The 14,504-nt window shown below is 58.7% G+C and overlaps 7 protein-coding genes across 7 annotated transcripts; 5 read left to right on the forward strand and 2 right to left on the reverse strand.

Annotated features, from left to right (window-relative positions):
* Positions 1–186: 186 nt before the first annotated feature.
* On the forward strand, positions 187–939 carry SPBR_03191 (uncharacterized protein; the record flags this gene model as incomplete). The annotated part of the gene is made up of 1 exon (XM_040761494.1): positions 187–939. The coding sequence occupies one exon, from the start codon at positions 187–189 to the stop codon at positions 937–939; it is 753 nt and encodes a 250-aa protein (XP_040620791.1).
* A 238-nt stretch (positions 940–1,177) lies between these two features.
* On the reverse strand, positions 1,178–2,655 carry SPBR_02769 (uncharacterized protein; the record flags this gene model as incomplete). The annotated part of the gene is made up of 2 exons (XM_040761072.1): positions 1,178–2,192; positions 2,270–2,655. The coding sequence occupies 2 exons, from the start codon at positions 2,653–2,655 to the stop codon at positions 1,178–1,180; spliced, it is 1,401 nt and encodes a 466-aa protein (XP_040620792.1).
* A 3,896-nt stretch (positions 2,656–6,551) lies between these two features.
* On the forward strand, positions 6,552–6,842 carry SPBR_03369 (uncharacterized protein; the record flags this gene model as incomplete). Its single annotated transcript, XM_040761671.1, has 1 exon — positions 6,552–6,842. The coding sequence occupies one exon, from the start codon at positions 6,552–6,554 to the stop codon at positions 6,840–6,842; it is 291 nt and encodes a 96-aa protein (XP_040620793.1).
* Positions 6,843–6,884: 42 nt separating this feature from the next.
* Positions 6,885–8,257, forward strand: SPBR_02816 (uncharacterized protein; the record flags this gene model as incomplete). The annotated part of the gene is made up of 2 exons (XM_040761119.1): positions 6,885–7,688; positions 7,973–8,257. The coding sequence occupies 2 exons, from the start codon at positions 6,885–6,887 to the stop codon at positions 8,255–8,257; spliced, it is 1,089 nt and encodes a 362-aa protein (XP_040620794.1).
* Positions 8,258–8,484: 227 nt separating this feature from the next.
* On the reverse strand, positions 8,485–9,280 carry SPBR_03175 (uncharacterized protein; the record flags this gene model as incomplete). The annotated part of the gene is made up of 2 exons (XM_040761478.1): positions 8,485–9,002; positions 9,076–9,280. The coding sequence occupies 2 exons, from the start codon at positions 9,278–9,280 to the stop codon at positions 8,485–8,487; spliced, it is 723 nt and encodes a 240-aa protein (XP_040620795.1).
* A 444-nt stretch (positions 9,281–9,724) lies between these two features.
* SPBR_02438 (uncharacterized protein) lies at positions 9,725–11,945 on the forward strand (the record flags this gene model as incomplete). Its single annotated transcript, XM_040760741.1, has 3 exons — positions 9,725–10,257; positions 10,360–11,467; positions 11,496–11,945. 3 exons carry the CDS (start codon positions 9,725–9,727, stop codon positions 11,943–11,945), a joined length of 2,091 nt encoding a protein of 696 aa, XP_040620796.1.
* A 543-nt stretch (positions 11,946–12,488) lies between these two features.
* On the forward strand, positions 12,489–13,472 carry SPBR_03056 (uncharacterized protein; the record flags this gene model as incomplete). The annotated part of the gene is made up of 2 exons (XM_040761359.1): positions 12,489–12,564; positions 12,646–13,472. The coding sequence occupies 2 exons, from the start codon at positions 12,489–12,491 to the stop codon at positions 13,470–13,472; spliced, it is 903 nt and encodes a 300-aa protein (XP_040620797.1).
* Positions 13,473–14,504: the final 1,032 nt, after the last annotated feature.

The raw sequence follows: 14,504 nt of genomic DNA on the forward strand, positions 1-14,504 counted from the left end.
CGTGCGAAGCAGTAGTGGCTTCGTCATTGTTCATAGTAGAGGGCGTGATGGTGAACCAAACCAAGTAAATACTGCCCTTGAATTACGAATTGCAATTGTATATCGTCCATCATCTCGGAAAAGAACGTATATTTCTATATTGCTGTTACACTACTCTACCGCTCAACATCCACACCCACTGCGACCATGGCCACACCGGACGCAATTACGGCGCCCAAGACGGCGCTCTCCGAGACCGACGTCCCGGAAGAGCAGCGCCTTGCCAACCTGCTCGAGGCCCAGAACAAGGCCGCCGCCCTCTTTGCCGACATTGCACGCGACATGATCCGGCCCGGCATCAGCGAAAAGCAGCTGACAGACGCCATCTACCAGGTCGGCAGAGACAAGTACAATGTGCGCACCCACTGGCACCGCCGGCTCGTGCGCAGCGGGCCCCACACGCTGGCCATGTTCAGCGACACCACGGAGGACCGCGTGCTGGCGGCCGACGACATCCTGTACGTGGACCTGGGTCCCGTGTTCGAGGCGTACGAGGCCGACTTTGGCCGCACCTTTGTGCTCGGCGACGACCCCCACAAGATCGCCCTGCGGGACGCGCTGGCGCCGCTGTGGCACGCGATCAAGGCCGAGTTCGACGCGCGGCCCGACATCACGGGCGCGCAGCTGTACGACGTCGCGGTCCGCCTGACCAGAGAGGCCGGCGAGGCGAGCGGGCGCGGCTGGACGTACGGCAACGTCTTTTGCGGGCACCTCGTCGGCGACTTCCCGCACGAGCGCATCCCCAACGACAAGATCACGCTGTACATGGCCCCGGGCAACCACGCGCCGCTGCGCGGGCGCAATGCCAAGGGCCAGCAGCGCCACTGGATTCTGGAGATTTACCTGCGGGACGACACGCGCGGGTACGCCGGGTTTTTTGAGCAGATTCTGACGGTGTAAGATGTGCATCAATACATTGGATACATGAAAGGAAGCATGTGCAGTTCTTGGTGTAAAAGTCTTATTGATCGTTATCATCTATCCCAACCAAAACGCCAATTCTGTTTTTTGTATCTAGTTTATATCGTCCGAAAAGGGTGTATCATTGAAAGCAGAAGGAAGAACAAAGGAAATCCAAAATCCAAAATCCAAAATCAAAACCCGAAAAGTAAAACCCAAAAAGCAAAAAGCCAATCCTCTACGAGCAGTCGGTCACCTCAATCGTGGCCAGTTTCTCCATAAAGGCACCCTGGTTGGTCTTGGCGTCCATGCGGCTGCGGCGGGCCTGGCGCCGCTGCATCTCGCGCTCAATGCCGTGGTGCACCGCGTCCAGCACGGTCGGCACGACGGCCTTGGGCGTGTACGCGGGCTCGGTGCCGTCCTGGTAGACGCCCGTCTTGACCAGCACGCTGTACCACGACGTGGTCTTGCTGCGCGCGTCCATGGCGTTGGTGCCGCGGATGTCCGACTCGGGCGTGTCGCCCACAAAGTACACCGTGTCCAGCGGCCGGCTCGAGGCCACGAGGCCGTGCTGCGCGGCGCGCCACTGCTGCAGCAGCCGCGTGGCAAACTCAAACGTCGACACCTGCGGCTTGCCAAAGGCGTGCGTCGTCAGCGTCTTGCCGCCCGTGACCTCGGCAAACACCGTCTCGACAATGCGCCGCAGCGCGCCCATGCCGAGGCGCACGTGCTCGTGCGCGGCCGACCAGACGACGTCGCTGTGCGAGAAGTAGATGGGCGGGCCCTCGTCAAACGTCTCGGAGCGCGTCTCGAGGCGCCCGCCCTTGGACATGGCAATGTCCAGGATGATCTGCAGGTCCGACGCCCAGTCGCGGCTGTCGGCAAACACAAACACGGCCTCGATGACAATGTCCGACATCTTTTCGATGCCGCGCCGCGCCAGCAGGTCGCGCGAGTTGGCGTGCTCCTGGTCCGTCAGCTTGCGGAACGGCGCCGTCGCCGCGTTGGCCTTGATGATGTCGCCGGGCGTAATCACGTCCCGGAAGCCGTAGTGCTCCGCCACGCTGCGGCACTTCTCGCCCTCGCCGCCCACCACGAGCACCGCCCCGCGGTACTGGTCGGCGAGCTCGCGCATGGGCGTGTGGCCGCAGATGAACTGGCCGGGGCTGACCTCGAGCTGCAGCTGCGCCGACAGGTCGACGCAGCGCTCGGCCTCCGTCTTGCCGCCGCCGTTGGTAAGGAAGATGTAGGGACTGTAGGACGACAAAGTTAGCAAATGAGCTTGCTTGGGCGGGTTGCGTTGTTCTCACGTCAAGGTCATGTGACTTACACTCGAATGCCGTACTTGTTGTCGCCGTTGAGCACCTTCATGGCCTCGACGGCCTCCGGGATCGGCTGGCCGCCACGCACAAGGACGCCGTCAATGTCAAAGGCGAACGCAAAGTTGTCGGCCACATCGCTGTCTTCGTCCGTGGGCGGCGTCTCGGGCTCGGTGAGGGGTGTCGCCAGGCCGGCCGGCGTAATGACGTTGGAGTTGGACAGCGAGGGCGCGTCGGTGGGCGGCAGATCGGGCGACGACAGCTCGGCCGACGGGGAGACCGGCTCCTCGTGCGAGATCTGGTCCTCGAGGTTTCTGCGGGCAATGCTGAAGGCCTCAGCGAAGCTGCTGGCCGAAGCCGTCCGGTTGGGGCCGGCAGGTCTCTCAAGGCGGGACATGATGTGTGGTTTGTGGGGGTGGAGAGAGATGGAGGTATCTGTGGAGGATATGGAGAGACGGAGAAACGTGGAGATGGAAAGATGGAGAGATGGATATGGTATCGAGATGAAAGCCAAAGATGATAACAAAGGAATGGACGTCTCAGACGGTTGAAAGAAGAGGAATAGAATAGAGAGTGAGGTAAAAAGAAAGAGGGAAGATGTTGTCGATGTTTGGAGAAATCAAAACAGGCCGACGTGCCTTTATACCTTTCGGGGCCCTCTCTGATTATCAACGAGAACTGACAAACCGACAAAACGAATAATCCTCGGGAGGGCGAATTGTTCTATTTTTTTCTGTTTTTTGTCAGTGTCTCCGTTCTACGTGCTTCTCTTGTCGATAAGCGCCGGCGCCGTCGAATTGGACACGGAAACAGACACAAAATAAGAAAGTGACACAGTGACAAAGTGACAAAGCGACAAAGCGACGGAGGCAGCAAACTTTTCAAGTACCGAAAGTACCGGAACAAGGCGAAAAGTGACTTCTCCCTTCATAATATTCCCCATATTTCGTTAGGTTCTCCTTCGGTCGCGCCATGTTGTGTTCGCCTGCGGCCCCGCGGCCAGGAGGTACGGGGCGCTGAATTAGAGGCGCGTAGGCGACGCCGGCCGGAGTACACCAGTACCTAGTGGCTGGTGGTGAACGGTTTTTATTGTGAACGAAAGAATGAAATATGACTGAGGTGAAGTCAAAATCGCCTGAAGTTGGCGAACTATGGAGCCTCGGTGGAACCGCCAGCATGAACGAGTTTGCACTTAGGTCGGGAAAAGTGGGGCTCTGGTGGACGCAAGTGGGGCCACACGGCGGACTGCCACAGCCAGCAAGGTCAGTATTCGGTGCCAAGGCCACCCTTGGGACCCCTGAAAAACAGTGGCCCCGATGACGTCAGAGGTTCTGTTTAGTCTGCGAGGCCGACAATGTAGACAAACTGGCACCGCCGGGACTCGAGGGTAACAATTCGACGGGGGCAGAAGGATGAAACGGAAAGATACCGAAAGAAAGGAATGAAAGAATTATCAGAAAGGAGATACAGGTAGAGGAAACAATACGCCAGAAAAAGAGTGAGATGCTTGTCTGGTTGGCAGGGAAGGAACGAGGCTGGTGTCCGGCAGTTACGGGGACGGACAAATAGGAAAGAGCCCTGAAAACAAGCTCAACGTCGCTCCGCGAGGAAGGCACAAACGGCCAACGGCCAACGTCCAACGTGAACGGACGACTGGCCGACAGCCGTGGTAACGCACATGGAGACAAGCATCCTTGGCAAGGCAGCACGCCAAGACCGTTCGGATTCAGGGTCGACATAATCATGCCTGTATGCCCGGCCGTTTTCGAGCGTCACTGTGGACTGTTACGACGCCGAGGACGCCTCTCGCATATTTCGCAGTATTACCGCAGATGCATGCATATCTACTTTGTACACTTATTGTGACGGAGCACAAGTAGGCGAGTGTCAAGACTCGCACGATATTGCTCCTTCGCGTCAGGGATTACCAAGGACGGCACGGAGCTAACATGGGCCAATCTCTGCACCAAGGTTGTTCGAGCATGGAAAGCTGGAAAAGGCGCCGCATATCTCTGTTCATCTTTACGTATTGTTGCATGTCTTTGCATATCTCCGCATGCCCTCGCGTATCCTGGCATGTCTTGGCTGGACGAACCCAGAAGTTCAGACAAACCTGGAGTCGGTGGTACGATGTTAAACAACGGCGGCCACACCGTCGTTCCAGACATGTGAGAGCGCGGAGACGTAACGTGGCTCCTCAGCTCCTCATTGTCAACTCGTACCGTCGCCGTCGCCCTGGCGATCGCCCTCACCGCTTTGTCGCCGTGCCGACACAAAGTATTGCGCACAGTGCACATCTCATATTTTTAAGCCGCCAATGTACTACCCTTCGGCTTCGAGGCAGTGTCCCATTCGGCGTATTTCTTTGCTTTCGGCCTCAGAGTTTTCACTGCCGAGTCGCCATGGCCGCCGCTAGAAATTTCGTTCATGCCGTCTCGCCACACTGTGCGAGCTATCCTCGATTACATCTATTCCAATACTATTCGTAAGGGCTAAGGACGCCTGTCGAGCCCGTCTTGTATCCTTTTTTCGACACCGCCCGAGACAGCCAATAGCATGGCTCGCTTGTATCGAGTGCCGCAGCCTATCAGGACCTAAGTGTGGTGGGATGTGGCCCTCCCTGCACATCCAGTGTTGTTTGTGGGTATCGACAATGCTGTTCCACACCTGCTCTGCCTATCCTCGCAGTCCTCACAATCTGACATTCCTACCCGTCCGAGAGTCCACGTTACATACGGTACTTTCTTTTTCGCTTCTTGACATCTTACCTTTCCCATTCCTTCGTCGTTTTGCTCGCTCTCTTACTTCCTTGGTAGCCTTCTTCCGTGGCTGTCCTTTTGTTTTCTCCTGTCCTCCTACTCGTTCGATTTGGTTCATTTTCGTCTCGTCTTGCTTCCCGGCATTGCATGGACCAATCACATCAAAGTCTATTTTTCAAACAAGCGAAACGCCCGAGCATGAACAGCGAACGGGGCCATGACGTACCGAATCCTGGACTGGCAGCTTCACACTCTTCTCGTCTCCCCTTTTGCAGTTGACAACGACCTTCCCAGTACAGAGTCCGTATTTTCCTCTGTCGTATTCATCCACTTCCGCCATAACAATGCAAAACTACGTCAGCACGCCGCGTCACAAAGGTCTCGGTAAAGCTCGGCCACACTCCGTCTCCTAGCAGTGCCTTATCTTAAATCCCTCCGTGTATTGTTTTCAGAAACACACAAAGGAAACCACGCGAAGAACATCCCCACGCTTCCGAGCACTGCCCCGTTCTAAGCCGTGATTGGCCGTTGTTTCCCTTTCGCCTAGCCTTTCTCTCTCCACCATAACACCCCAACACGCTACTACAGAGTACACAGTATGCAACCGCGGGCACCGTAAGCAGTCCGTACTCCGTGCTACTCTCCGGCCGGACACGGCCGTGTTTCACCGTCTCCTAGCGGGAGGATACGAACTCGGCATTTGAAACCACCCGTTTTCGCTCGCTCGGGCAGCGAGTCCTGGAACATGCAGGCCCGCCGGTAAAGCCGTCACAATGCCGTATCCCAGACAAAGAACAAACGTGGCCGAAGTCTATGTCAAAGAAGGGCGGTACGAATGAATCGAGATGTGGTAAGGAAAGAGTCGGGGTGCAGGCGCGCAGGAGAGAGAAGTGCAAGTAAGATGGTAGCGCTGTGTGTATCACGTGACTCTTGGCTGAGGCGAATTCGCATGCTATATTGTGACCACCATCAAGATGATACGACGAGCAAACAGGTTTGGAAGGATGAGGGAATTAAAGCATGATCTGATCCTTAGATACTAAGTATCAGACAGGCTGTGGTGTGCGAATTGTAACCACTATGATGAGATATATAAAATGTCCAGAGAAAAACACGGAGGCATCATGAATGTTTTGCTCGCAATACATTTGATGAGACTAAAACAAAGATTGACAAATCGATGAAAACTTTCAGAAAATCAAATGCAACGTCAAAAATACAAGAATGACAGCATCCAGTCGAGAGCAGCCCTTCAACTCTGCCGGTGTTCACATGCTGAGTGAGGCACTTTTTCGCCTTTCCAAACCGGCCATGACATGACAGGGCATCGGCACGTGCTGACTATGCAGTGCTATCTGCGCTCGGATCCTTGGGTGTACTCTTGCTGAAAAATGTGCAGCTCCAAGGAGGGTAGAGTCAATTGCCAAACAGTACCAACGGTGTCTTGTTGGGCCACGTACCGAGTTTTCCAGCCCGCCTCGTTGTCGCCTACTGCAGATAGGCATCGCCAATTGCCTCCATCACTACATCAAACATGGGCTGCGCACTGAACCAGCCGATGGTGGGGTTGCCGACGCTCTTGGCCGTGAACGCGACGTCGGCCTCGTCGATCGTCTTGGCGTGCCCGTGGGACGCGGCCTCGGCCAGCAGCTGCATGTGGCAGCACTTGTCGAGCGACGCGAACCAAAAGACGGCCGCCTCGACGGTGGGGCCGACGGTCAGCAGCCCGTGGTTTTGGAGCAGGCAGGCCTTGCCGGCGACCAGCGCCCGGGCAATGTTGGCGCCCTCGGCGGCGTCGAGCACGACGCCGTTGAACTGCCGGTAGAGGGCCACGCTCTGATAAAAGGCGGAGCTATCCTAGGTCAGCATGTCCAAGGGTGTCCCGAGCGCGCAGAACGCGCGCCCGTACAGGCTGTGCGCGTGCGCCGCACAGTGGACGTCGGGCCTCGCCGACCCGCAGCGCACCGAATTCGTGACGGTCGACCTCAGCGACCCCCAGTTCGACCTTGACGCGCCGACGTTCCGCCGCCTCCGCGCCGCCGTCGACGTCGTCATACACAATGCCTGGAAGGTCGACTTCAACCACAGCCTCGCCTCGTTCGAGGAAACACACATTCGCGGCGTGCGCCACGTCGTCGACTTCGCGTTGGCCTCGGAGCGGCAGCCGCACATCTTCTACGTGTCCTCGCTGTCGTCGGTCGCCAACTGGTCGGCCGTCCAGGGTGTCCAGGGTGTCCAGGGTGCCGGTGCCGGCGTCGATGCGCGGGCACCGACCAGCGTCCCCGAAGCGCCCCTCGACGACCCCCGCGTGGCCCTCACCATGGGCTACGGCGAGTCCAAGCACGTCGCGGAACAGGTCCTGGCGCGTGCCGTTGCCAACGCAGGCCTCTATGCGACCACGCTCCGCGTCGGCCAGGTGGCCGGGCCACTCGCTGCCGACGGCGGCCAGTGGAACCCGACCGAGTGGCTGCCGAGCCTCGTGCGCACGTCGCGGGCCCTGGGCCGTCTGCCCAGCGCCATGAACACCATCGAATGGATCCCCAGGACCCGGCGGCTGGCCGGCCCTCAAGATCTTTGCGCGGGGACATTCGTCGTGCTGCTGATCCGCTCCCGGCAAGTCGGATGCCGCCCCTTGGAGCGGCATTCAGAGAAACGTGCAGAGCGTTATGAGGTGAGGAGGGGGGACGGAGGAAGGAGTGCAATTGTTCAGGGCGTACCCAACACTTTTGATATGATAGACTGTATTTACACCTCGAGAACATTGTATACTGTTTAACTTAATACCCAAAAGCAACAAACTCGCAACTTGTCTCACCAGCCCCATTGCTTCAGCCAGGTGGCCATGGCTGCACCGTCAATCGGCCCCAGACCGGCCATGGTGGCGCTGTTGGATGTTCCGCGACCCGTCTCGTGGGCGACGCGTGAACCCGCTGGAATCGCCGCCTCGTCGGCCAGGCCGCGGTAGAAGTCCAATATTTTGAGAGCGGGCAGGGCCTCGAGGTCGGGCTCGCCGGTCGTCTGGCGGTTCTGGTCGGCTGTCTGGAGGGCCGCCAGCCATTCGTCAAACGAGACGACCTGGATGCCGTGCCACGCATTTTGCATCACCGCCACCAGGTCGTCCCATTGCCCGACGGCCGGGTTCACGAGGTTGTAGACGCCCGTGCTGCGCTGGGCGTAGTCGTGGTGCACGAGGTCGCGCACGATGGCGGCGAGGGCGTCCACGCCACATGGCGTCGTTGATGGGGTTCGTTGTCAGCCCGCTGACGGCCATGGTCAAGGCACAAATGCCGCTGCACAGTCCCAGCTCGGGCATGGGCGAGATGGCCATGACCAGGGACGCCACCAACGAACAAAGACGACCGAAAAGAAGCCCGGCTTCTAGGAACAAAACTGCGAATGCGGCAATGATAGATCCGTCACCGCCTGCGGGCCGCCACAGCCCGAGCGTCCAGAGGTCCGTCAGAAAATCACACAGCAATAAACACGTTGAACTGCCCAGTCTTGTCGCCACTCCAGCCGGTAAAGAGGCGCCCAAACAGGGAGCCGACATTCATGATGGGCAGCATGCACGCCGCAAGGTTGGCGTCCATGCCGGCGGCCGGGGCATGGACGGGCAGGGAGATGATGAAGCAGCCGTAGCTGAACAAGAAGAAACGGGCCATCAAGAGGACACAGCTGGGTTCTGTCAAGGGATTGCGTCGTTTCGGTGCCGTTGGCAATGGCTGGACGTCGTGCTGCGGTGGGGCGGCGTACGGCCGGACCGAGATATTGGCAATCAACAGCAGAAACAGGTTGACAAACGCCGAGATGCGCATCGACCAACCGAAACCGACCCGCGCCATCAGGCGCGTCACCATGGTGGGCAACAAAACGCCGCCCAGACTCGATCTTGTAAAGGCAATGCCAAACGCAAGGCTCCGGCGCCCGTCAAACCACCCGGCCACAGACGTCACAGCCGGCTGGAAAATGGCCGCCACGCCAACGGCTGAGCACACGCCCTGGGCCAGCAGAATCTAGTAGTACTGCACACCCAAACTGGTCATCATGATGCCAAAGACGTGCAAAACGGTACCGACCGCCAGCAGGTAGCGTTATGTTGAGCCAGCCGAAGCTGCAAAACGACGTGCGCCACGTGCCGAGCACGACCGTCCACGCTGCGAGGCCGCCGTCGTGGGCCAATTGTCGCATCGCTGGTGATGAAACAACCTTGTTTTCCTCGTCGACCGACGGTGTGGCCGACAGTGTAGCTCGAGGCGAGGACATTTTAGATGTTCGGTGTAGGCTGTGGAGGAGGTTGATTGGGTGAACGTGACGGGACGAAAGCAGAATATCAATCGGGTTTGTTGCCTCTGCTAAGTCTCCGTAAGTACACTCGTACCAGTGAGTCTATTCACTTGCAGTTGACATGCTCGCAAAAGACACACGCCGCACAACATCGTCTGTCAACACGTCATGCGTCGACTAACACCGGGCACGACCTTCCTCAAGGCCCCCCTCAGGCCCAAAACCTTAACATTAAAGGCCCAAAACTAGCGCCGTCCCGCTGACGTCTGCGGCGCCAGAGTGACCTCGGTGATAAAATCGCCCATTTTAATGCCGCGCTCAGACTGTCCACGATCTTCTGACGGAATAAAGGCAGGCAGTCTTCCCTTTCGGACGCAACAGACCTCGGGGCCCTCGGGACCAAGATTCTGTCTCGCAACCAGCATGGACCAGTTGCATGCGCACGCACAATCGCCGGCCTCGTTTACACCCGCCTCCGACGCAGGTGCAAGTCGTACGCCACCGACCGCCGAAACACGGGCCAGTCCGCGCTCCTGTCTCGCCTGCAAAGCCAAAAAGATTCGATGCGACAAGACGCGGCCATGCCAGCGCTGCACACGCGCCGGGCGGTCGTGCGCGTACCCGCCGCCAGGCCCTCGCGTTCGGCGGACCAAAGGGGCCATCATGGCCGCCATGGCGTCGCGGCTTGCCGATCTAGAGGCGCAGTTGAAGGAGAAGGGCGTGCCAAAGAGCATTGGCATGGCAGAGAAGCGGGTGACGCACCGGCAAACACAACACGCATCAACGCGAGATACTGTCACTCCTGGACACACTGTCGACGTACTCGTGGAGAGAGGCTCATCGAGTCAATACTTCAACGAGGTCTTGCTGGCTCGCGTTATCGGCGACGATGATGACGGTCGCATTGGCCACAGCCTGTCCGCACTGGCCTCCCATACTCGCCCCACCAATCGCTCGTGCAGCACTACTGTCGCGCCCTGTCCCTCCCCATTCAGTGCTCTAGGCATCCTATCAGCACCGACGCCTTCACAGCTGCCCTCCAGTCTGCACCCCCCCAGAACGCTGGCCATCCGCCTCTGGCACACCTACCTCGACAAAGTCGACGGCTGTTCGGGGCTTAAACTGCTGCACGTGCCTACGGACGAGGTACGCGTCTTTTCTGCGATCCACGACCCGGATGCGACGTCGTACGACGACCTGGCCCTCTGCTTTGCCATATACTTTGCTGCCCTGGTGTCGTTGGAGGAGGGAGAGGCCGCTCTGTTACTGAAAGGTGATGGACACCTCAGCATCAGCAAAACAGACATGCTGCAGAAGCTCAAGCTCGGCCTGGAGCAGTCGCTGGCGCATGGCGACTTTCTCGACCGCCCCACCCTCACGGGTCTGCACGCCCTCGTCATCTATCTGGCCAGCCTGCGTTTCTGCAATCGCGGAAAAGGCCTGTGGGTGCTCAACGGTCTGGCCGTGCGGGTGGCCCAGTCGCTGGGCTTGCACCGGGACGGGCAACGTTTGCGGCGCACCACCCAGCGTACCCTGACGCCCTTCGAGGCCGAGATCCGCCGCCGGCTATGGTGGCACCTACTATCGCGTGACGGGCGCGCGAGCGAGGACTATGGCCTCGACAACATGGCGACCCTGGGCAGTGGGAGCAATCTGCTGGCCGAGTCGGATGTGCAGCTGCCGTTGAACGTGGATGACGCCGACCTGGTGCCAGACATGGAGACTCTCCCCAAGGAAAAGGCCGGCTGGACGGCCATGACGTTCTCGCTGATCCATATTGCGCTGTATCGAACAGCGCAGCGGCTAGCCGCGTTGGCAGCTGCCGCAACTACCAGTGATGACGAACCGTCGTCGGAAGACACTCGTGACCGCATCATGGCTGACCTCCGTGCCGACGTGGAACAGCGCCTCGGCCGCTGCAACCCGCTGCTGCCCCAGCAGCAAATGACCATTTCCTGCAGCCGCTTCCTCCTCCGCAAGCTCGACTTTGTGTCCCGGCTGCAGTGGGCGCTGCTCGTCGGCCGTGGCGGTGCCGTCGAGCTGGTCACCGACGCCAATTTGGTGGAAGCCCTGGCCATCCTCCAGCCGCGTCTCTTCCACGAGGACAGTCTCCTCCTCCGATACGCCTGGCCCCCGCCAGGCCTTCCCACAGTACCACATCGTCATGTACGTGCTGTGGCACCTCTGTCTCCAGCCGCACGGCCCGCATGTGGGCGACGCCTGGACGGCACTGGACACACTCTTCGCACACGAGTTGAACGGGGCACAGACGGTGGCCAGTCACGAGAGTGCCGCGACGGGCTTTGGCGCCAAGTTCGCCGTCTTGGCGGCGCTCAAGGCCAAGGCCGAAACCATTACAGGGAGAACACAGGCGGGGACAGTGCAGCGGGTTGGAACTGGATCTCGTTCTCCTACCGATACGGGCCAAACCATTCTGAAGAGCAACACTCCCTTCTCGGGCCGTGTTGGAGCTGAGACTGCAAATGCGTCGTCGACAGCATTGCCCTCGTCCGGCCCTCCTTCAGGTAGCTTGTTTGGTGACGACAGTGTTGATCTGGGACTAGACTTAAGCAGCGGTTTGCTTGACTTTGGCCTCGATGGCATGTGGTCGGCCTGGGGTGATGAGCAGCCGCCGTTGCTGTGAATGAAAGACGAGAATCATGCAGTCCGTATCCGGCCGCGTATCTGCCTGGCTTGAGCGAGAATTTCGTCCCTACTCCTCCGGTTCTACACACAGGGTGCTTTCCAGATGTTGGCCAAACGCGTGCGCGTCGGTGTGGCGGTGGATGTGATGATAGTAAACAGTGCGTGTTGACAAAGATCATGTCATGATCATGTCAAATGCCAAGTCTGGATTTGGTTTGTTTACTGGATCCAAATTACAGCGCTCATGCACTAACGAGGTCACTAACAGCAGCCACTGGCCTATGATGTAATTCCCCGGGCGTACCTCTCACCAGCCAATCACAGCACGCCGGGTCCTCTGAACCCCGCTAGTGATAAAACAGAAGGTACATTCGTTCTGCAAGACCCCAGCCTACCTCTTTCCCCTCCGGTTGAATCTGTGCCTCGTCTCCAAAAGTCCAGCACACGACACATCGAAGAACGCCATCTACGCAATCTGACGATCGCCTGCACACCATACCGCAGTGGCAATCTATTCTCAACGTCTTCTCTGCACGATACCATGGCCGACGAAGCAACCACAGGGCGCGAGCAGCCTGCGCACACCCCGCCGCCGCCCAACGTTCAACGGCCCAAAGGTAAACCCTAGCGAGCCCTCTTTCATGTCTGTCGATATGCCTTGTCACGCAATGTCCCTAACAGTCTGTTAATTCGTGCAGGCATCCTCAAGCGCTCGTATCAACACTCCCCGCCGACGTCCCCGCGTTCTGCGGCCGCTCCTCTGCCCTCCACCGAAGACGCGGACCACCCCCTGACCGACAAGGAACGCACCATCCTCAACACCCAGGTCAACGCCGGCCACCGCCGCTCGTCGTCAGCTGCGCGCCTGGGCTCCCGCCGGCCGTCGAGCCGCACGCCCTCGGCCCATGGCGGCGAGGTCACCGAGGCCGACCCGAACGAGCAGCGCCTCAAGTGGGACGAGGTCAACCTGTACCTGACGGAGCAAGAGCGCACCGCCACGATGAAAATCGACGAGCCCAAGACGCCGTATGCCAAGCACTACGACCCGGCGGAGGATCCGTCGGACGACGAGGCCGATGCAAACGGCGACAAGACGAATTCGAACGGGTACTTTGGCGCCGACCGCGAAGGCAGCATCCCCGGCCTGTCGCTGGGCGAGCCCGAAGAGGCGGTGCCCGACGGCGAGTTCCCGCCGGCGCCGCCGCGCACGGCCAAGGTGCAGGTCGACGACTCGGAGCACGGCAGCGCGTACGGCGGCGGCAGCGTGCACGACGGCGACGACCCGATGGCCGGCATGAACGCCGAGGAGCGCGAGAAGCACCTGCGCTTCGAGGCCATGCGCAAGAAGCACTACGAGATGCGCAATGTGGCGCGGTTCCTGGGCCACTCGGAGGAGATTGAGGACATGGCCGACGACGACAACGACGACGACGACGATGGCGAGGGCGAAGGAAATGGCAATGCGAATGCGAATACAAACGGCACGGCACCACCGCCGGTGCCGCCTCTGCCGACAGGCAGATGATTGGGTTGGCGGTGTGTTGCCCGAGTTTGATTGCGAGTTTTGGCGTTTTTGAGTCTCTTGCCTTGACTTTATGTTTCCATTTCATCTTAATCACGCTGGAACTGTAGTGTGCTGCCGTTTGTCGTTTGCTTTCTAATTTCTTGTTTTTAATTGAAACTTACGTTGCACGTACGCTTGCCTCGCACTGGTCGCCCGATTCGGATATGTTTAAAAGAAGCATCACCAACAGTGGGATCACGGCATCGCGGCAGCCGACTTTACCGACTTCTCCCAGCCAACCATGCGAGCAGCCCCGCCCCTGTTGCGCTCCATCGTCCGTCACTCTGGCCCCTGAACGGCCCACGTGAACCGGCGCCAGTCTCGCGTTTCTGTTCAACCTTCAGCAGCTGAGAGCAATGGCCAACGGCGTCAGCAGTGCCAGTTGCACCTTCCTCGCACTTGATGAGAGAGTGGGTCCCGTTGCCTGGTTCTGCCTGGTGCTACGCCTGTCGTACTTGCCGCTTTTGCACTTTGGGTGAACCTGCCTTGCGTATCACTCGCGTTTTCCCACTCTGCAGGCAGGAACGGCCGCCAAGCCAATGGTGTGCCACTCCCCCCTGTCCTAGTGACATAGTCCCCTAATTGTTCCCCTAAAAACGACAGACGGGCCAGCATGCGGAGGCTGTGCCTGGCCTACTGGACCCGTCATTTGTTTGTTGACGTTAGCTTGTCGTTTAAGCTTCGCTCCTGCCATTTGATGACGGAGAGCTGGACTTGAAGCTGGACTTGCAAACTTGATCGGATCCTCGTCGTCCATTTTGCCTTGTCTTCCCCCTCATTTTCTCTCCGTCACGTTTCTCTTCCTCTCTTTTAACCCTCCCCGTTCCCACTTTCTGCCTCTCTCTTCCCTTTGTCTTCTTGTTTCCTTGTGTCCTCGCTGTCTTACTTGCATCGTCCAGCTCGTCCCACTTATTTTCATCTACAACACAAAAGCTCCATTGCTTCATCCCATCTACTACGAATTACGTCTAATACTTTCATTCCATCGCTCCC

The sequence above is a fragment of the Sporothrix brasiliensis genome (assembly GCF_000820605.1).
Source record: "Sporothrix brasiliensis 5110 chromosome Unknown Cont17, whole genome shotgun sequence".
Classification (NCBI taxonomy): Eukaryota; Fungi; Ascomycota; class Sordariomycetes; order Ophiostomatales; family Ophiostomataceae; genus Sporothrix; species Sporothrix brasiliensis.